At 40.9% G+C, this 22,903-nt stretch overlaps 1 protein-coding gene across 1 annotated transcript; it reads right to left on the bottom strand.

The window, feature by feature from the left end:
- Window positions 1-374: 374 nt before the first annotated feature.
- On the bottom strand, window positions 375-22,420 carry epdr1 (ependymin related 1). Its single transcript, XM_073049586.1, has 3 exons — window positions 22,122-22,420; window positions 14,524-14,732; window positions 375-2,229 (listed from the first exon to the last, which is right to left on the bottom strand). Exons 1-3 carry the CDS (start codon window positions 22,391-22,393, stop codon window positions 2,039-2,041), a joined length of 672 nt encoding a protein of 223 aa, XP_072905687.1. The 5' UTR covers window positions 22,394-22,420; the 3' UTR covers window positions 375-2,038.
- Between the last annotated feature and the right edge of the window lie 483 nt (window positions 22,421-22,903).

Below are 22,903 nucleotides of genomic sequence, written 5' to 3'. Positions count from 1 at the left end.
TCCTGTAGAGTTCAACAAATAAAGTCAATTGTTAAACCCAAGTAATTTAAGGAAACACACTGTTGAATAAGAGGCTTCTGTTCACAGTGGCCTCACTCTAAGGAAAGTGCAATCCAACATTAACTCAAGTTACTTCTCCCTGGTGCAAACATATTGGAACTGTCACAGGCTTTTCTTTTAAAAATAATATACTGGATGAAGAAACATGCACATTTTAAAAACTTCCATTATCAATTCGTGCTAAATAGCTAATGAAAACTATCTGCTGAAAAATCAAATACGTTCCATATTAATCTTTAAATTATTTAAAATTTATCTAGTTAAGTATTTACCTATATCCTAAACACAAGAAAAAAATACATGCAGAAAGAAACTTTTCATGATGTTCAGAGAATCATTTTTATTTTATAGGCCATCAATTATTAGAAACAACCAGCATTTCATATTAAACATGGAGAAACTTAATACATGCATAATGTAATTCAACTTGCTGAATAAGATGAAGCAAATAATCTACTGGATGAACTCAGTGAGGGGAAAGTGATCAAAATTCTACATCAGCACTAAGAGTGGAGAGGGGGATATAGCTAGTAAAGCGGAGGTTGGTAAGCAAAGACCAGAGAGGATTGATGTACAGAGGGGGTGAATGATGGTGGATAGATGGAGCCAGACAAGGAAGGGAAGGGGTGGAGCTGAAGTCATACATATATGGATAACAATGGAGGTAGGCGAGTAAAGAAGCAGAGGCACGTGGATTCAAGTGCAGGAGGGGAGAGTGTAGGAAGAGGCTGAGGGGATGGTGATCATCAGGAACACGGAGGTTACTGGTATTGGAATTTAATGCGAGGAAAGTGATCATAGGAACCATTAGGGGTGAGATGAAAGGCACATGGAACCAGAACCAGATTGGATGGGGTGTGGTTGGTGAGATGGGGGGTGCAGACAGATGAGATGTGTGGATTTTGGGTTGATGGAACTGGGAGGGGAGTATGGAAAGGAGATAGGGCAGGGAAGAAACTCACTGGAGGTGACGGTCACCTGAAATTGAGAAGTTTAATGTTCGTGCTATTGGGCTGTATACTGCTCAGGTGTATTGCTCACTCTGGCTGTCAAGAACAGACAGGTTAGTGTGGAAATGGAAAAGGAAGTTGAAATATCTGCTCAAACAGCTGAGTTCCTCTTGCAGATTGTGTGTTACTCCAGATTTCAGTATCAGCAGTCTCTTAAGTCTCCTCTGGATAAGATATATTATGTTAAAATGTCCAATTAGAAACAACATCAAGTTCATTATAGCTCTACTGCAAAGTAACAGATGCTTCAAAGCAATATGCCTATTACTGTTTTTGAACAGTAAAGGACAGTATTTGTGGAAATGAATGTGATTTGTGACTAGCACAGTACTGCCGAGACTCAAAAATGAACACCGCTTCAGTGTTTAAGCTTATACTCTTCTCCAATTTACAGTCACAAATTTCAGAAGTAAACTTGGAAAAATAATGCATCGTCTCCTGTAAGAAAAGGACCCACTGTTTGGCCCTTCAGTCAAAAGTAGATATTGTTACTTGAACACAGCTAAAGCTTTCAAAAGAATACTTTGATAACTTCAACCTTTCTAATCACATTATAATATTATTTGTAATGCATAAACATCCAAGTGCTTTAATGTGTCATTTGAAAATAACTGCAGTACTCTGTTGTGTAGTGCTTTATTTGGGTTACATCATTGCCCACACTTGTAAGCAGATATAAAGAGCCAACTACAACAAGATGAAATAATTTGTACAATTCTGTTAACGTATCTCAGTAATTATCTTTCCAGTGTATGTATACACAGACACAAGCCCAGATCCAAGCTATGATTACATAACTGCTTAAGCTGAAAGAATACCCATTTTTTCTTGAAAACAACATACTGATCAGCAGATTCTTTGAGAGAGAAATAACCAACAGTTCCCTTATACATCACCACTCAAAAAGAGATTGTTAGTGACAGGAACACTATAAATTATGGTTTTGTTCTACAGGCCAATACCTATACTCAGCAGTCATCGGTCATCTCTTCTGGGCTAGATGCCTGACAGGTGCTGGGTGGGTTGAACACAGATGGATCACTAATCCCTAAACGCAGATCAAAAAAGCGTGTAGAACTTGTAACATTGTAGCTCTTGGTGTAAGTTTCTTGCACTGGATAGCAATCCTTTACAGTGTAAACTCCAACCCATGTTTCAACTGTGGAAAACAAGCAGAAATACAAAAAAAGATAAAAGTAGCCCAATGTTATTTTGAGATATAATTAATCAATTACATACCAAAATTAAAACAGGAAATTACAACCCAAAATAAAATCTAGATCAACTGGGAAAGTGGGCAAAAGAATTGTAGATGTACTATTTTGGGAAGTTAAGACAGGGTAGGAGTTGCACAGTAAATAGCAGGACATTGGGGAATACCATTGAGCAGAGACACCTTGGAGTACAAATACAGTTCCCCAAAACTAATGACAGAGGTACAGTAATATAAGGTGGTGAATAAGGCGTATGATATGCCTGCCTTCATTGATGGGGCATTGAGTACAAGAGTTGAGATGTCATGCTACAGCCTCTGGTGAAAGAGACCTGGAATATTGTGACAAACAAGAGAGAATCTGCAGATGCTGGAAATCCAAGTAACACACACAAAATGCTGGAGGAACTCAGCAGGCCAGGCAGCATCTACGGAAAGAAGTGCAGTCAACGTTTCAGATCCTGCCGAAGGGTCTTAGTCAAAAATGGCAACTGTACTTTTTCCCCATAGATGCTGCCTGGCCTGCTGAGTTCCTCAAGCATTTTGTCTAGAATATTTTGTGCATTTCTGGTAGGCTGTGATTAAGCCAGAGAGGGTGCAGAAAAGACTTACAAGGATATTGCCAAAATCGGTAAGCTTGAGTTATGAGGACAGACTGTATAGCCTGGGACTGTTTTCCCCTGGAGTGAAGGTTGCTGAGGAGTGAGGGGTATAGATGAGGTAGATGGTCACACATTTTATCCAAGGGTAGAGAAGTCTAAAACTAGTGGGTATTGGTGCAAGTTGAGAAGGGATAGATATAAAGGGGACCCAAGAAATAAGTTTTTGATACAGAGGATGTTGAATACATGGAACAACTGCCTGAGGAAGTGGTAGAAGAGGTACATTTACAACACATTAAAAATACGTCTAGACAACTTCATGAGTCAGAAGGTTTTAGAGGAATATGGGTCAAAATGTAGAGAAATGGGACAAGCTTAGAGAGGCTCATTTCTGTGCTATGTAATTCTATGACTCCGAGGTCAGATAGCATCCATGGAAAGAGAAACAAAATGCTTCAGGTTCTGGACACTATCAGAACTGGGAAAGATAAAGATCTGTTTCTACAAATACTGCCGGACTTGCTGAATGTTTCAAGTATTTGGTTTTTATTATAGATTTCCAACATCTACAATTGCTAAATTTTATATTGTGAAAGTGCATTCCCTCACAGTTAACCTGCCTGCTAACTTGTTATGATTCATGTATTGGAACACCTCCATCTCTCTGAACTTATTTGACTTTTACTTCTGCAGAAGTTATGGTAAGGCAAGGGTTTAAGACAACGTTTGGGTAAGAATAGCCTGCGGCATTTGCAGTCAAGTGAGACCACCTCTGTTGACTACAGATGAAATAGGAATAACGGAAAGATCTGAAACACATCCAACAACTAAAGGACAAATGCTTTACTAACTTCAAAATATCCTCGGTTGTCAGGTTGAAGTTTTGATTGACTTTTAATACCTCAGTTGAGAATGGTGACTGATCTTGCAAGTAAGGAATTCAAACATATACGGTACAATTTACCAAGTGGTCAATATCAGGAACTGATATGTCAATTCTGTGTGTAAAAAAAAAGTATCTGTTCAGACTTCAGAACAATGTGTGTGACAGGGGCCCATGCCATTCTTCTGGTGCACAAGTTGAAATAAAAAGAATGTTTCACTACTAAGAGTGTGTGTGTCCTGGGCCCAGTTATTTTAGTTATTTTATTTTATTATCAGCGATGACAATTTCTCTTACTGAAGTGCATGACATCATATTTTGTCATATTAAACTTCCTTAGTCAGGTTTTCACCAAATTATTCACTTATTTAGTCCCTCCTCCCCCCTCCACCCCACACACAAATTCTACAATAGCAAATTTAATTTTACATCTCAAATTATTGGGCGGTGATCTGTGAATTCAGTAAGGTTGAATATCTATAATCTGAATATCTAAGGAGGATCATACCCTTTTATAAAATATCATAATAGACCATTTCACCTATTTTCATATCATCTGCAAACTTGGAAACTCTACGTTTGTTCACTCAACCATGTCAATAATGTAAATAGTAAATGATTGAGGACCAAAAACCAAATGCCAAGATACTGAATTTGTTTTAACCTCCAACCAGAAAAGGACCCATCTATTCCAACTCTGTCTTCTATGTGATGGCCAGTTTTCAATTGACGATAAACACTTCCTTTGTTACTTTGGGCTTTTAATTCAAGCACTGGCCTCGTTTGAGACATGCTGCCAAATGCCTTTTGGAAATCTAAATACACTAGATTTCTCTCTTTCAATGCTCCATGTCATATCTTCAACAAACTAAAGTAGATTCCCTGGGGGTCAGATTTAAAGGACCATCCCATTTTAAGTTGGATACAGGGTGCTCCAGGGCAGATAGTGTCATATATCCATGATAAGTTAAACTCCCAGAATTATATGCCCACATCAGGAATGAAAGCCTGGGATAGGGACATATCTGAATTGGGACAAGACTTAGACTGGGATGCGATTTGGGATAATACTACCGGTGCTTCGTAAAACCCAAATCATCGGTATATACACTTGAAATTTTGTCATAGAGCATATTTAACACTGAGAATTAGACATCAAATGGGACTGGTTCCTGACCCACATTGCTCATTTTGCCCCCACGGAACCATTGGCTCTTTTATACATGTTGTATGGGAATATCCTGGGATTTTTGGTTTGTGGGGGAAGGTTATCTGTACTCTTACAGAACTAATGAGGGTACAATTACCAATGGACCCCGCTGTACATCTTCTAAATGATGACTCACACCTTTCCCTTACGGAAAAAACATGCACAGTCTGGCTGGCAGGCCTGACTGCAGCTAAGAAGATTGTAGTCCAGCGTTGGAAACCTCCCCATGATATTTCATATACTCACTGGCTTCGGAGCTTTTTGGACATTTCTTACCTGGAACTTTCATCAGCAAGAGTAAATTATGCACGACCAAACTCAATCTTAATGTGGACAAATTTGATATCTAACTTAAAAGATCTTTTGTTAAAATAGGAATGCTTTGTCTGTGTATGCACCACTATTCAGTTGGTGGGTGGAGGGGAGAGGGGTAGAGGGGGGATGGCGAAGAAGGTTGGGGGGTGGCTGGGTTAAACAGTCAAATGTAATTGGCAATTCGTTGTATTGAATGTAATTTGCTGATGTTTCAATAAAAAATTAGTAAAAAAAAAACAAATTAAAGTAGATTTGTCAAGCATGATTTACATCTCATATTGACCCATGAGTTATCTCCTCTTTGATTACTGAATTTGACAAGTTAATTTACAAGAAGGCCACCTTGGCTGATTCCCAATCTTCCATGGGAATTCTCTGAATTCCAGTACCAGTTCTGAAAATTTTCAACCAAGTTATCCACTATCTCTTCAATTTAAGTTTACATTAACTTATGCTTGTCCTCATCCTGTAATGTACAGTGCTGTTGCAAAAGGTAATCTTGTTGGCATTTAAACGCTGCGTACGTACACCTATAATAATAAACTTGAACTTGAAGCAGTCCTTTTAAGCCTTTGAGCACAAACTACAAGGTACCAGTGATTTTTTTTTTCCCCTTTAGTACCGTGAGTTTCTTGAATACTTTATTTTTTGTGATTGAGATAGTTTCAAGATCCTCAACTATTACCTTAGGGATTTCTGTACAGTGCTCTTTAGTGAAGATCGATGCAAAAGATTGATTTAACATGTTTGCCATGCGAATCAGTAGGAGTAAACAGGTCAACAAATAGACAGGCAAGATTAGCCCTTAGCAGGCATGTTAGGTCTGAAGGTGAACAATGCAGCAAGTCAGGTCGTTAATATATTGCTTTTGGTGACCTCAGAAGAACTTCAGCAAATTGCAAACATCAGAGGGAAGCCGTGGATATATTCAAAAGCGATTGAGGCCCAAGATAGTGAGTGCAGAATAGGACGGCAGAGGGGTGAAGGGCTCAATGAAGAATTTAGAGGAAGAATGCATCCAGAAGTGATGATAAGTGCCACATTGTCTGCCAGGAAAGCTATGTAACAGCAAGAATAAGAGAAGGGCACTAAGAAAGGAAGAAGTTATTGACTCAGGTTCAAAAGCAGACTAGATGAGGTTTTGTTTGAGTTGCAGGCAAGCAAGACAACATATCAACAGACCCAAGGCTTGAACCAAGAAATTTCTGCCTGAAAGGTCAAATCTGAGCATGAGGGATATAACTGAGCATGAAATGTTAGTTCATTAATTGACATGATGGCTGATTTTGGTCATCCCAGCTACACATAAACCAAGAAGGAATCTTCAGCAGCTAGCCAGTGCTAAGGGTAGGAAATAAAAAGAACATTCATGGTATAATTTAACATTCCCACAAAAAGCACAGAGCAGAACATCAAAGTTAAAGACCCAAGATGACAAGTTAAATAGAGAACAAGACAAAAAAAAAAGAACAAAGACACAAGACACCAAGAGGTTAATGAAGCAGAAAGCCAAGGAGTGGAGAGCATGTGAGTGAAATCAGGAATAAAAGGTCATTAACAAATTCACACAACAAATATTAAGAAAAATCCAGAAATGATTTCTAAGTTCATAGAGGTATTGTACAAAAGGATAACTAAGGAAAGAATAGCGTCTATTAGGGACCACGAGATAGGCACATATAGAGTCATGTGTGGGTATGGTTCTCAATGAATATTTTGCAGCCATCATCACAAGATGGGATGTCATTGCTGTAAGCTAAAAATACGAGTTTTTCAAATATTGGATAGAATAAACATAGCAAAAGAGATTTACTATTTTTGAAAGTGGATAAATTACTAGGTCCTGATGAAATATATCCAAGGTTGTCAATAGCAAGGAAGAAAATTGCAAATGATTTGACCATCAATTTTTAATCCTCTCTACCTATGGTGGCACAGGGACCACCCAATGACTGCAGTGTACCATTTGTAAAAGTGACTGAAACTATAGTCCAAGCTATTGTAACCTTTCTATGAAGGGTTACCTGACTTGAAACATTAACTCATTTCTCTCTCCACAGATGCTGCCTGATCTGCTCAGTTTGTCCAGTGCTTTGATTCCATTTCAGATTTGCAACTTGTGTTTTTTTTTAATTACAAGCCAGTTAGTATAAATTTGTTGGGCAAATTATTGGAATCTGTTTAAGGGAGGATACAATAAATGTTCATTTAGAAAGATACAGATTAACCAAGGATAATAAATCTTGATTTATTATAGGAATATTGTGTCTGACTAACTAATTTATCTTTTTGAAAGGATATAAGTAATTTACAGGAAATATAGTTGCATTGGAGTAGGTGCAGATGAGATTTATGAGGAGGCCGTCAGGAGTGGAGAACATTAATATTAAAGATTCTAAAGATAAGATACGCTGGGGTTGTTTTCTTGGGAATGGGGCTTTTGAAGAAATTCCTAATTGAAGTAGACAAAATTACAAAGGCTCTGGATTATGTAACGGAGGAGTCAAAAATCTGGAAGGTGGGGAAGTGTAAATTTAAGGTTGTCAGTAGAAGTAACTAAGAGAGTGAGGAAAAATTATTTTTACCCTGAGCATGGATGGAGTCTGCAACTCATCATTTCAAAGATTAGATGAGGCAATAACCTGCATCACTTTGGATGTGCACCTGAAGACCAATGATATACAGGGCTAGACCAAGTGCTGTAATGTAGGATTTAGCTAGGTAGCACTTTCTTAAATAGTGTTGTCAATGTTTCCTTTTTTGCTGTAATTTTCTAAAGCCACCTACCATAAAAATCAGTGTGGTGAGGGTGTATGGACAGAAAATACATCACAAATATGTGTAGTACAACAATGTGATTTGATTGCTGCATCACAATTCTGAATTTAGATGTGAATGATTACTTTTTATGTAAAAGTCTAGATAAATTTAGATTACAGTGTTTGAAGATGAAGAAGAGATTTCCTTCTTGGCCAGAACATTGATACTGTAGTCTATGGTGGTTTGGGATTCTTCATTGGATTTATTTGGAATAATATAAAAATAATCTTCTAGCTATAATTTACATGGCATAGAAGTATTAACTCAATATAAACAGCAATGCTTTCGTTTTTGCACAAGAGTTTTAAGATTCTTATCTAATTTTTAACCCAGACTTACAACCCTTTTAACGAGACTGCATCCAACCATCTTTTAAGTACGTAATTACCCAAAATGAAATAGGTACCAAATTTCCTGCAACTGAGAAAAATCTAACTACTTAGCAATGACAACGTTTGGAAATATGGCTTAAGGGATTAGACGCAAGTAGCTTAACCACTCCTCTATTACCAGACCTCCTGTTAATAGAACCCTAGTCTTGTTTGGCAACTATTCAATTTCTAAGCAGTAGAGTCCCAATGCCAGCCATAAAATGCAACTTACCATACACTAAGTGAGTACTTTCAATGACAGAATAAAATTACTGTTTCAAATAAGATCATTTCTAATTCCAACATTCAATCTAAAATTTGGACTTCCTTCTGAAGGAATCTCAATTCCCAACACAGCAAATTCTCAACAACTTTGCTTCTACAGCTGCAAAATTCTAATCTCAATATTTTTCACAGCAAAAAGTCTGATTGAAATTCTTTAAAAATCAGACCCAGTTGAATATACGCAAATACTATTTGCGTAATATTCAAACTAAATAAACTACATTCATATTTACTGAACAAACAGAATGCTTTTGCAGCCAAGTTCAAAGTTTGAAATCAAAATTTACTTTGGTCAGACCTTGACATATCTAGTCTCTAGCCAACAGCTAAATAGAAACCTACCTTCTACTAAACTTGCATTTTCAAGTAATTTTTATAGGATCCAAAAGATAGAAAATATATTCAAAACTAGAAAATGCTCTTCATAAAAATTTAAAACACTAAGTCAAATCTTATTTAAATTCTGCATATGTTATCCTATGCACATAGCATGCAGCAATTGTATTCTGATCTGAAAAACAAATCATTAAACTATTTGCCTTTTCAGCAGCATAAGCAGTACCGGATGATAACAAGTAAATATTTAATGTCTTTTTAAAAACATTAGCCTTTGAGATTATATAGATATTTAGACAAGAGAAGATCAATGAGAGGAATAAAAGATTTGCATTTATATTTATCAGCTGGGCCAACTTGGCAAATTGAATGTGTTATCTTAAAACCTCTACCTCAGTCTGCACCTGCACAGGCCACGAGTTGTTTTTTGATTCAGGAGATCACATTATGCTTTAAATATATTCCTACAATGACCAAGAACTAGTTTGTCAGCCCTTTTGCAATAAGTTTATAATGATACAATGAATCAGATCAAAAACAGCATTACAAAAGACATCCAATTCCACAGGTTGGGAATTGCAGCAGGGCTAATTTGGGGATGGGGGGAAATTGGGTAGGTCAATTGGATGAGCTTGTTTGAAGGAAAATGAACAAATGGCAAGTGAAAAGCTTTTAAGATTGAGATATCAACATGCTGCCACATGTTCCTCTTAAGGTGAAGGGTAAACCTGGCAAGTTCAAGGAATCCTGGTTGACAAGAAATATTGCAGCTTTAGTCAAGAAAAAAAAAAGCATGCATTTGGTTCAGGAGGTCGGGGAGTGTATCCCTTCAAGACTATAAAAAGATTAAGAATATACTACAGAGAGAAATCAGAACAAAGAGAGGATTCAAGATGTATCTGTCAGGTAGGGTTAAGGAAAATCCCAAGAGGTTCTAAAGAGTAAAAGGTGGCTAGAAAGAGAGTAGGTTCCCTGAGATTAGCAGGGCCACCTATGTCTTGAGCCACAGGAAATGAATGGGATTTTTAACAAATTTCTCCTCAGTGTTTAATGCCTCACAGTGCATTAAGATGGACAAATCTGCAGGACCTAAATGAGCTTGTGGGAGGTTACGGAAGAAAAGTGAAGAAAATGCTGAGATTCTTTGCTTCATTGTTAATCACTGGTGAAGTCCCCAAAGGTGACTAACATTGTCATGTTGTTTAAGGGCAGCAAGGACAAGGTAGGGAACTAAAGGCTGGTCAGCCTGACATCAGATACTGGAGGAAATTCAAAGCAATATAAATCTACCAGCATCTGGATAGGTAGTCTAATTAGGTGGAGTCAGCATATGTGCAAGGGAGATTGTGGCTGACAAATCTTGTAAATTCATTGAGGTAACTAGAAGTATACAGGTGTCCCCCGCTTTACGCCGCTGTGTTTTTACAAAAGATAGATAGATAGATAGATAGATACTTTATTCATCCCCATGGGGAAATTCAACTTTTTTTCCAATGTCCCATACATTTGTTGTAGCAAAACTAATTACATACAATACTTAACTCAGTAAAAAAATATGATATGCATCTAAATCACTATCTCAAAAAGCATTAATAATAGCTTTTAAAAAGTTCTTAAGTCCTGGCGGTTGAATTGTAAAGCCTAATGGCATTGGGGAGTATTGACCTCTTCATCCTGTTTGAGGAGCATTGCATCAATAGTAACCTGTCGCTGAAACTGCTTCTCTGTCTCTGGATGGTGCTATGTAGAGGATGTTCAGAGTTATCCATAATTGACCGTAGCCTACTCAGCGCCCTTCGCTCAGCTACCGATGTTAAACTCTCCAGTACTTTGCCCACGACAGAGCCCGCCTTCCTTACCAGCTTATTAAGACGTGAGGCGTCCCTCTTCTTAATGCTTCCTCCCCAACACGCCACCACAAAGAAGAGGGCGCTCTCCACAACTGACCTATAGAACATCTTCAGCATCTCACTACAGACATTGAATGACGCCAACCTTCTAAGGAAGTACAGTCGACTCTGTGCCTTCCTGCACAAGGCATCTGTGTTGGCAGTCCAGTCTAGCTTCTCGTCTAACTGTACTCCCAGATACTTGTAGGTCTTAACCTGCTCCACACATTCTCCATTAATGATCACTGGCTCCATATGAGGCCTAGATCTCCTAAAGTCCACCACCATCTCCTTGGTCTTGGTGATATTGAGACGCAGGTAGTTTGAGTTGCACCATATCACAAAGTCCTGTATCAGTTTCCTATACTCCTCCTCCTGTCCATTCCTGACACACCCCACTATGGCAGTGTCATCAGCGAACTTCTGCACATGGCAGGACTCCGAGTTATATTGGAAGTCTGATGTGTACAGGGTGAACAGGACCGGAGAGAGTACGGTTCCCTGCGGCGCTCCTGTGCTGCTGACCACTGTGTCATACCTACAGTCTCCCAACCGCACATACTGAGGTCTATCTGTCAAGTAGTCCACTATCCAATCCACCATGTGAGAGTCTACTCCCATCTCCGTTAGTTTGTGCCTTAAGATCTTGGGCTGGATGGTGTTAAAGGCACTAGAGAAGTCAAGGAATGTAATCCTCACAGCACAACTGACCCCATCTAGGTGAGAGAGTGATTTGTGCAGCAAATACGTGATAGCATCCTCCACTCCCACCTTCTCCTTATACGCAAACTGAAGAGGATCCTGGGCGTGCCTGGTTTGTGGCCTCAGATTCTGTATTATCAGCCGCTCCATGGTCTTCATCACGTGCGACGTCAAGGCAACAGGTCTGAAGTCATTCAACTCCTTTGGTTGACCATTAGTAACCTGTTTTCGCCTTACAATGAGAATTTTCGCTTTTATGAAAATTGTTCCCATATAAATTAATGGTTCTTCGCTTTACGCCATTTCAGCTTAAGAAAGGTTTCATAGGAACGCTCTACTTTTAGGGCAGTGGATGTCATCAAGTTGATCCTTAGCAAAGCTTTGACAAAGTCCTGCATGACAGGCTGGTATAGAATCCAGGGAGGGCTAGTAAGGTAGATTCAAAATTGACTCAAAGGTAGGAAGCTAAGGGTGGTGGTTGAATGTTATTTCTCAGAATGGAAACTGGTGCCGCAGGGATCAATGTTGTTACTCATCACTGATATAAATGATTTGGATGTGAATGTACATGGCTTGATCAGTTAAGTTTGCAGATGATACAAAATTGGGAAGTGTTGTTGATAGTGAAGTAGGTTCTTGTGGATTACAGTGGAGTTGTAATCAGTTAGAGAGGTGGGCTGATTTTAATACGGATAAGTTTGAGGGGATGCATTTTGGATAATCAAATCAGATGAGGTCTCATATTATGAATTGAAGGGCACTAGGGATTAAAATGAAACAGATTACAAGTGGCATGGTCATTGAAAACAGTGTCACAAGTAAACAAGGTGGCAAAACAGGTGTTTAGCATGCTAGCCTTCATCAGTCAGTCATTGAGGATAGGAGCTGGGATATTATGTTGCAGTTGTACAAGTCACTCATGAAACTGTATTTGGAGTACCGTTTACAGTTTTGGTCACCCTGTTAAAGTAGTTACACTGGAAAGAGTGCAGAAAGAATTTACAAGAATGTTGCCAGTACTGGCGCAAATTATGAGAGGTATAGACGAGGTGGATTATGTCCAAAATTGGGGTGCATAGATTTAGGATGGGAGGGGAGAGATTTATAAGGGACCCAAGGGGTAACCTTTTCCCCACACAGCGTCTGATGAGTAAATGGAAAGGTCTGCCAGAGGAGATGGAAGAGGCAGGTTTAATAGTATCATTTAAGAAGCGCTCAGCTAGGTACATTAAAGGGAGGGCCCTGGATGGATATGTGATGAATGCAGAAAATAGGGACACCATACTCGGTAAGGACATGTTGGGCAGAAGAGCCTGTGTCCATTCTGTATTACTCCATGACACTATTCACATATAACTGCCATCAAATACTAGAAACATTCTTTAATGCACACCAATATTTGAAACTACCACTATATTCAATAATTTAAATGATCCAGTAGCTTAAAACAAAACCAGAAGACACAAGTCATAGGAGAATTAGGACACTCAGCCCATTGAGTCTGCTCTGCCATTCCATCACAGCCGATTTGTTACACCTCTCAATCTCATTCTCCTGCCTTCTCCATGTAACGATTGACGCCCTGACTAAGGTTCTTGCTTCAACCTCCACTTTAAATATACTCAATGACTTTGCTGCCACAGCCGCCTATGGCAATGAATTCTGCAGATTCACTACCCTCTGGCTAAAAAATTCCTCATCTCTGTTCTAAGTGGACCTTCTTCTACTCTGAGGCTGTGACCTTTGGTCCTAGACTCACCCATTTAGGAAATATCCTCCCTACATCCACTCTAGCCAGACCTTACAATATTAAATAGGTTTAAATGAGATCTTTGTTCATTCTTCAAAACTCCAGCACGCAAAGGCTCAGAGCCATTAACCTTTTCATTCCTGGAATTAAATATAACACCTTCAATCCTGTATTCATCGTCCTTTTAAATGTTGGCCATTTTTCCCATCATCTTCCTGTCCTTCCTCACAGTCGCACTAGACACGACATCTATTTGTATATCAAAACAAGGTTCTATATAGAGCTCTTTAGAATATCACAAGTTCTAAATTTTGGAAGGCTAACCAGGATATTATTGCAGATGTCAGTAGTGAATTCAGTGGAAATATTCAGTTAATTTATACAAATTAAGATATTAAAAGCCTAACAAAATAGTAAGTTTTAGGTTTCAACTTTTATCGCTCGTTGCATGTAATGGTGCCTTTATTAACATTTGTTTCAATTTGTTTACTCTCAGAAGAGTTCATGGGTCAATGGGAAATGTGTAGTAGTGTAGGCCTCTGTTAGTCTTGATAGACCATGGATTTGCGCCTTGAAAAGTTTCCAGGGCGCAAGCCTGGGCAAGGTTTTTTTTTAAATGGAAGACCGGCAGTTGCCCAAGCTGCAAGTCTCCCCTCTCCACGTCACCGATGTTGTCCAAGGGAGGGGCATTAGGACCCATACAGCTTAGCACCAGTACCATCACAGCATAATTTGTGGTTAAGTGCCTTGCTCAAGGACACACACGCAGCCTCAGCCAAGGCTCGAACTAGCGACCTTCAGATCACTAGACGAGCGCCTTAACCACTTGGCCACGTGCCAACTATGGGAAACATATGTGGTTTTGATATTGTTGCAATATTTTAAAATCAATGAGACTTATAATAGGGGGATTGTATCAGACATCAACTTTGTGTTAAACTACCTCCATCCACTGGGAATAAAATTGCATTGAAGTTCACTGGAAGAAATCCCAATCTTAATATCTTCAGTACTTTTCGTCTCAATCAGCTAAAGTATCACCATCTAATGCACCTCTACAAATAGCACGCTACTTACATTTACGAGCGGGTTTCCTATCGGACCATTCTTGAACCTCAATCTGGTCTCCTGGCCCACCGATGTTGTACTGATCTTCATACGTGGAATTATCAGGAATATCATATGGGTCCCATGGCTCAAGAAGAGGCAGTTTGGTACACTGCTTTGTCACTTGCTCAATCTTGAAAAGCACTGGGTTTTTAAACAAATAAATGTATTCATAAAATCTAGAAAGAACAAAAAGAAAGTCAGGGGGCATATACAGAGATATTGGACATCTGAAAGAAAAACAGAAAATAATGCAGATACTTTAGTGACTTACCGCAATGTTGTCAAATGATGTAAATTCTGCATCTATTTCTTAAAAGTTACCAACTGCCTATCCATGATCATATCTTTTAATGGAACACAATCTCCCATAGTTTATTTTGTTTAGATTTAGAATCCTAACTTCAAAATTAATTATTGCACCTTTCATCTTAATGATTGATGTCATGGTCACTACTTCCTAATGAACTTTGCCCTACAAGTTTTAACTAACATTTTCTCATTGAAAAACATGAAGTCAAGGATAATCTTCTTCCAGTTGGCTGCTCAACAAAATGATACAAAAAGTCATCCCACACACTACAGGAATTCTTCCTCTGGAGTATTATTGAAGATTTAGTTTGCCTTGACTGTAAGTAAAATAAAGTTACCGACAATTATAGTAGTATTGTCCATGATACATTCACCCTCCATTTCCTGTTTGCTGTCCCCTGTATTACCTTGATAATTTGAAATATAGACAACTTCAACCAATAGTTCTCATGCATTTGTATATTTGCTCTAAGCAGGCCCACTCCTTTACACTTGGGTGCTGGAAATGACATGAAACAATTTTGAATCTTGAAATTGACATTATTCTTTATTAGCAGGGACATACTAACTGGTTTTCCCTTTTTTTTAAGTTCACATATATGATAAAAGATAGTGTGCTGAATGCAGAAGCTAGTAGATTGAAAGATGACAACCAAGGAAACTAGTTTGTTTTGTAATGAGGCAGGATGGGGTGGTAGGGGAAACAGATGCAAAAAAGTGAGCAAATGCATGAGAAGGCTTCATCAACCAACACAGAAGGGAAAATAAGTTTTCTGAAAGAATGGAAGACTTAAAATGTCCTGAAACAGAATACCTTATCTGAAAGTCAGCCGCAACAGAGAAACTGGGAGAAAGGGGAGTCATCACGATAAGAGACAGGGTGCAAAGAGGTGTAGTCATAGAGTCTTAAAGGATGAAAGCAGTCCCTTCAGCCCAAAGTCCATGGGGACTGTGTTGTCCAGTAGTTAGTACCACATGCCTGCATTTGGCCCATGGCCCTCTAAACCCCTATCCCCGTACTTAACAAGATAGCCTTTAAACATTGCTAACGTGCCTGCCTCAATCATTATTTTTGGCATCTCGCGACAAATATGCAACCCTCTGTATGTAAATGCTGCTCCTGATGTCCCTTTGAAATTTCTCCCTCTCATCTTAAACCTATGCCACCCCCACCCTTGCTAGGGGAAAAAAAGACAATGTGCTTTCACTCTGCCTATGCCACTCATTATCTTGCATACCTCTTCAGGTTATCTCTCAAGTCTCGTGCTCCAAGGAATAAAGTCATAGTCTACGCAAACTCACACCCCCCCCCCCCCCAACTCATCCAGGCAACATCGTGGTAAAGCTTTTCTACACTCTTTCTAGTTTAATAACATCTATTCTATAATAGGGTGACCAAACTGCATAATACTCCCAAACTCCCGACCAATGAAAAATCCAGTATGCCAAGCACCTTATTCATCACCCATCTTTCAGCAAACCATGCAGTTGCACTCTGCAGGGCCCTCCCATTCAATGTACAAATCCCACCCTGGTTCAACCATGCAAAAATGCAATACCTCACATTGATACAAACTGAAAGCCATTTACCAGTCCCCATCCCACTTACCATTTGATCAACATTCCCCTGTAATTTTTTATGACCTTCCACACTGCCAAAACACCAGCTATTTTAGCATCATTTGAAAACTTGCAGGCACTCAAATCATTTACAAAAAATACAAAGGTTTCAGCACCGACCCCTGTGGCACACTACAAGTTACAGGCCTCCATTCTGAAAAACAACCCTTGATCATCACCCTTTGCTTTCAGCAGTGAGCCAATTATTAACCAATTAGCTATTTTCCCCAGATTGCATGTTATTTAACCTTCCAGACTAGCCTGCCATGTGGGACCTTTTCAAAGGCTTTGTTAAAGTCCATGTAGACAACATCCACTGCCCTAAAAGAACTCCAAGAGATTTGTCAGACATGACTTCCCACACATAAAACAGTGTTGAGTTCCCTGGATCAGAATGTGTGTCTCTAAATTTTGGCAGATCCTGTCCCTCAGAACCCCCAATGTCAGACTAACTGCCCTATAGTTTCCTGGTTTATTTTTTATGACCCTTTTTAAACAATGGCACCAAATTAGCCACTCTGCAGTCCTCCAAAGCTCACTGGTGGTCAGAGATGAAGCAAAAAATCTCTGTAATTTCTTCATTAGCTTCCCACAAGGTCTGAGAATGCAGCAGGCCAGGCATTGGGGATTTATCATTTTAATGCACTTTGGCTGGTGGGGTGGAGCTATGTCTCTACCGAAGGAAGTGTAAGGCACTCCTTCCTTCCCCCAACCTACAGGTGACCCTTGGGCAAGGTGTAGCACCTGCTTAGTTCCCCCCCCCCCCCCAAATCAGGGTCACTCGAAGCCATGGGAGCAGGTGGTGGATGGTTGTATGAGCAGCTGGTGCAAATTACAAGTCCTGGGTATGCAACCAGTGACGCAGACAATCTCTGCAGAGTATTGACACTGGCTGAGGTCAACTGTCTTGTAAAGATACTGGCCAGAAGAAGGCAAGGGCAAACCACTTCTGTAGAAAAATTTCCCAAGAATGATCATGGTCTTAAAGACCATGATCATCCACACCATCCGACACAGCACATAATGATGATAATGAATTTACTTTAAGAACTCCAATACCTCTTCCCTGCTAACCTGTGTGATATAAGACATCATCACTGATTTAACTTATTTCTTTAGCCTCCATTGTTTTTCACAATAGAAAGTTAAGAGGAATTGTCATTAAAAATTTTTATCCATTTCCTCTGGCTATACACAGACAGCTAAACAGATATTTAAGGGGACCTGTTCTTTCCCTAACGATCACCATTTTAACGTACCTATAAAACCAACCTGGTATATTGTGTCACCTTGCATACCAGATCCCTCGTATTGCAACACACACAAAATGCTGGTGGAACACAGCAGGCCAGGCAGCATCTATAGGGAGAAGCAATGTCGACATTTCGGGCCGAGACCCTTCATCAGGACTAACTGAAAGGCAAGATAGTAAGAGATTTGCAAGTAGGACGAAGAGGGGAAAATGCAAAATGATAGGAGAAGACCAGAGGGGGTCGGGTGAAGCTGAGAGCCAGAAAGGTGATTGGCAAAAGGGATACAGAGCTAGAGAAGGGAAAGGATCATGGGACGGGAGGCCGAGGGAGAAAGAAAGGGGGAGAGGAGCACCAGAAGGAGATGAGAACAGGCAGAGTGATGGGCAGAGAGAGAAAGAAAAAAGGGAGGGGGGGGAAAGAACAAAAAAAACTAAATATATCAGGGATATCCAACTTTCACCCTGCCCTCAAATTTACCTGGTCTATTTCTGACACCTCCCTCCCCTTTCTTGATCTTTCTGCCTCCATCTCTGGAGACGGCCTATCCACTGATATCTACTATAAGCCTACAGACTCTCACAGCTACCTGGACTATTCCTCTTCCCACGCTGTCTCTTGCAAAAATGCTATCCCCTTCTCACAATTCCTCCGTCTCCGCCGCATCTGCTCTCAGGATGAGGCTTTTCATTCCAGGACGAAGGAGATGTCCTCATTTTTTTAAACAAAGGAGCTTCCCTTCTTCCACCATCAACTCTGCTCTCAAACGCATCTCTCCCATTTCCTGCACATCTGCCCTCACCCCATCCGCCCACCACCCCACTCGGGATAGGGTCCCCCTTGTCCTCACCTACCACCCCACCAGCCTCCGGATCCAACGTATAATTCTCCGTAACTTCCGCCACCTCCAACGGCATCCCACCACCAAGCACATCTTTCCCTCCCCCCTCTTTCTGCTTTCCACAGGGATCTCTCCCTAAGCGACTCCCTTGTCCATTCATCCCCCCCATCCCTTCCCACCGATCTCCCTCCTGGCACTTATCCTTGTAAGCGGAACAAGTGCTACACCTGCCCTTACACTTCCTCCCTCACCACCATTCAGCGCCCCAGACAGTCCTTCCAGGTGAGGCGACACTTCACCTGTGAGTCGGCTGGTGTGGTATACTGCGTCCGGTGCTCCCGGTGTGGCCTTTTATATATTGGTGAGACCCGACACAAACTGGGAGACCGTTTTGCTGAACACCTATGCTCGGTCCGCCAGAGAAAGCAGGATCTCCCAGTGGCCACGCATTTTAATTCCACGTCCCATTCCCATTCTGATATGTCTATCCTCTACTGTCAAGATGAAGCCACACTCAGGTTGGAGGAACAACACCTTATATACCGGCTGGGTAGCCTCCAACCTGATGGCATGAACATTGACTTCTCTAACTTCTGTTAATGCCCCTCCTCCCCTTCTTACCCCATCCCTGACATATTTAGTTGTTTTTTTTTTCTCTCTCTCTGCCCATCACCCTGCCTGTTCTCCATCTCCCTCTGGTGCTCCCCCCCTTTCTTTCTCCTGAGGCCTCCCGTCCCATGATCCTTTCCCTTCTCTAGCTCTGTATCCCTTTTGCCAATCACCTTTCTGGCTCTCAGCTTCACCCCACCCCCTCCGGTCTTCTCCTATCATTTTGCATTTCCCCTCCCTCTCCTACTTTCAAATCTCTTACTATCTTTCCTTTCAGTTAGTCCTGACAAACGGTCTCGACGCGAAACGTCGACATTGCTTCTCCCTATAGATGCTGCCTGGCCTGCTGTGTTCCACCAGCATTTTGTGTGTGTTGCTTGAATTTCCAGAATCTGCAGATTTCCTCCTGTTTGCCTCTAAGATCCCTCTTATTTCTTCTTTTTGACCTCCTAACTTCTGTCAAGTGCATTCCTACACTTGTAAACATCAAACACTTCACTAGTTCCCAATTGCTTACAGTGCATGACTCCATTTCCTTAACCTAAGCATCAATACCTTTCCTCAACCAGAGTTCCTGAAACTTACCAGCCTTGCCCTTCAGCATATCAGCTCCTCCCTGAGAAGCAACTTGGAGCTAGTACAATTAGCTTACAATCACAAAAGGTCTTCATAGAACATCTGGATAGCAAAGACACATACATTAGGATGCTGTTCACTGACTACAGCTTGGCATTCATTACTATTATCCCCTCAAAACTAATCAATAAGCTTCAAGGCCTAGGTCTCAATACCATTTTGTGCAACTGGATCCTCAATTTAATCACACACAGACACCAGTCAGTTCAGATTGGCAACATTTCCTTCACAAGCTCCCTCAGTACAGGTGCACAAGGCTGTGTGCTTAGCCCCCTGCTCTACTCACTTTATACTTATGACTAAGGCCAAGCACAGTTTCAATGCCATATTTAAGTTTGCCAACGACACCATGGTCATTGGCCAAATCAAAGATGATGAAAAAACAGCAAATGAGAGAGATTGAAAATCTGGCTGAGTGGTGCCATAACAACAACATCTCACTCAATGTCAGTAAGTTCAAAGAGATGATTATTGACTTCCAGAGGAGGAAACCAGAGATCTTTGGGAGATCAAAGCTGGAGAGGGTCAGCAACTTTAAATTCCTCAGGTGTTATCATTTCACAGCATCTGTCCTGGGTCCAACACACCAGCACAATCACGAAAAAAGCAGAGCAGTGCCTCTATTTTCTTAGACGTTCGTGAAGATTTGGCACGCCGTCTAAGACTTTGACAAAATTCTATAAGCTGTGTGGTATATTGACTGATTGCATCACAGCCTGTTATGAGACTATTAATGCTCTTGTACAAATAACCAACAAAAAGTAGTGGACACAGCCCAGTCCATCACGGGAAAAGCCCTCCCCACCATTGAGCACATTAATATCAAGCACTGTCACGGGAAAGCAGCATTCATCAAGGACCCCCACCATCCAGGCCAGGCTCTCTTTTTGCTGCTGTCATCAGGAAGGTGATACAGGAGTCTCAAGACCTGCACCACCAGGTTCAGGATCAGTTATTACCCTTCAACCATCAAGCTTTTGAACCAGAGGGGATAACTTCATTCATTTTCATTCACCCTATCACCGAACTGTTCCCAAAACCCAAGAACTCAATTTCAAGAACTCTTCACCTCATGTTTTTGATATTTATCACCTATTTATTATTATCTTTCATTTTGTATTTGCGCAGTTGTTGATTTTTTCCACATTGGTCACTGTCTGTCCTGTTGGGTGGGGTCTTTAATTGATTCTATAGTGTTTCTTGTAGTTACTGTGAATGCCTGCAAGAAAATAAATCTCAGGGTTGTACATGGTGACATAAGTACTTTAATCATAAATTTACTTTGAACTTCACCTTAACTGGAGCCTGAACTTTTGACATCACAGTTTTCCAAGACTCCACTAACAGACACTCCTTTCTCTGCAAACAACCCCCACCAAATCAATCTCTAGAAGATGCTACCTAAAGGCTCCAAACTTTCCTCTGCTCTAGTACAGGACCCACCCTGCCAATCATTTGTATCCTTGTCCATAACTATTTTAGAACTAATATAAGTGTGGTCACTAGAACCAAAGAGCTTACTGACAGATAGTTCTGCCATTTGCCCTGCCTTATTCCCCAGAAGGAGATCCAGCACTGCACCCTCTCAAGTACTATAGGACCCTCTCTATACAGTTAAAGGAAACTTTCTTCCACATGTTGCAAAGTGCAATCCATTAGCTGAAGGAGTTATCGGGTTTATAGTAAATATTAGGGGATAATTTATCTCTTGAAATGGAGATGGATAAAATCCTGTAAAGGACAGAGGTGTCAGAAATGGTCTAAAGGAATATGACAGCAGGTGTAAGTTAGATATTAAAATTAACACTTTTGGAAATTTGGCTCTTTCAGGGGTGTTGTTATTAATCTCTTATTGTTGTGAACAGCGGGCAGTAAAGTCTGAATGCTTTACTGAGAGTTGTTCACTCCACAGCTGATTGGGAAAGCCTATTATTACAGTCAAACGATACAACTCGGCTTTAACTCCACTGGAAAACATGCACCCAATATGTGCCAGCAACTCGTTTCCGGATATTAGCGGACATTTAGGTGCAGTGCAGATCCTGGCACATTATTTCTAAAGCCTCATGAATGCACTGTCATCACTCAGCGTCGTTAGCCTTCCGCAGTATTTGTACTAGCAGTATACCTACAAAAGAAACGGCTTCTTTTAAGTGTTATTCCGTGGATGAGAAGCATAATAAACACCCATTGCAGATAAACAGGGCAATAGAGTTATGTATTAACCTGAGCCCTTGGGTAACACAGGGCCCTGAGGAGGAGACGGGGGTAGCGGTCATCACACCTGGGATTACACCTACTTTTTGCAGGGGATGTGGCCCTTCTTCTCATCCAGGATCCGGATGCGCTGGTTTTTCCCGTCGTACGAGATTAGCACTCGGCTGTTCCTACCCGTTTTGTGATTATACATGACAGCCCTGCCCTCCCACTGCTGAGGCGCTTGGCACGGCTTAGGCTGCACCGATATCGCGGACTCGAACACCCGAGTAGGTCGGGGCAGGCAGGACACGGACATCAGCCAGCAGGACAGCAACGGCCACACCAAGCCCGCACACAACCAGCCATTCGCCATGGCGACGCCAACTGATTGCACGTGACCGACGTGGGGCCAAAGAGCGGAGGGGGGGGGGGGCAACAACAGTCACGTGAGTGGGGTCGGGGCGGAAGAGGTCAGCCCTCTGGCAACAACATCCATGGGGCTGAGGGGCGAGCAGGTTGTCCGCTGCCAAACGCGGTTATACAGTACAGGTGCTGGAGATGAGGGATGGAAAACAGCAAACTCATTCTCCTTCCCTGGAGGACCTGTTCTTACTACTAGCCTCCGGAGTAATGAATAATTTTTTTGGAAAGCTTTGAATTTTATATCCCCCAAAAATCTAGAAGTTGGAGGCGATGATGGATTTTCTGTCATTTCTCTTGTGTATACTCTAGACCATTTTCAAACTGTGAAAATGAAATTCGGTGTCATTTAAACAAATTCTGAGAGGCTGACCCTTTCAAACTTAAAGTAGCCCCGGAACCTGCTACTCCTGTGTTACTAATTACCACACTGTGGGAAGGATGTGATTGCACTGAAGGAGGC

The sequence above is a fragment of the Hemitrygon akajei genome, chromosome 1 (genome assembly GCF_048418815.1).
Source record: "Hemitrygon akajei chromosome 1, sHemAka1.3, whole genome shotgun sequence".
NCBI classification, from domain to species: Eukaryota; Metazoa; Chordata; class Chondrichthyes; order Myliobatiformes; family Dasyatidae; genus Hemitrygon; species Hemitrygon akajei.
This window is presented reverse-complemented; position numbering and strand designations above follow the sequence as displayed.

What these genes read in the sequence shown, in the direction of transcription:
- epdr1 (XM_073049586.1), bottom strand. Translation starts at nt 22,393, where the DNA reads ATGGCGAATGGCTGGTTGTGTGCGGGCTTGGTGTGGCCGTTGCTGTCC. An exon ending in GGCCACATCCCCTGCAAAAA is followed by an intron (nt 14,733 to 22,121) that starts GTAGGTGTAATC and finishes TGTTCTTTCTAG; the next exon opens with ATTTTATGAATACATTTATT. An exon ending in TAGGAAACCCGCTCGTAAAT is followed by an intron (nt 2,230 to 14,523) that starts GTAAGTAGCGTG and finishes TGTTTTCCACAG; the next exon opens with TTGAAACATGGGTTGGAGTT.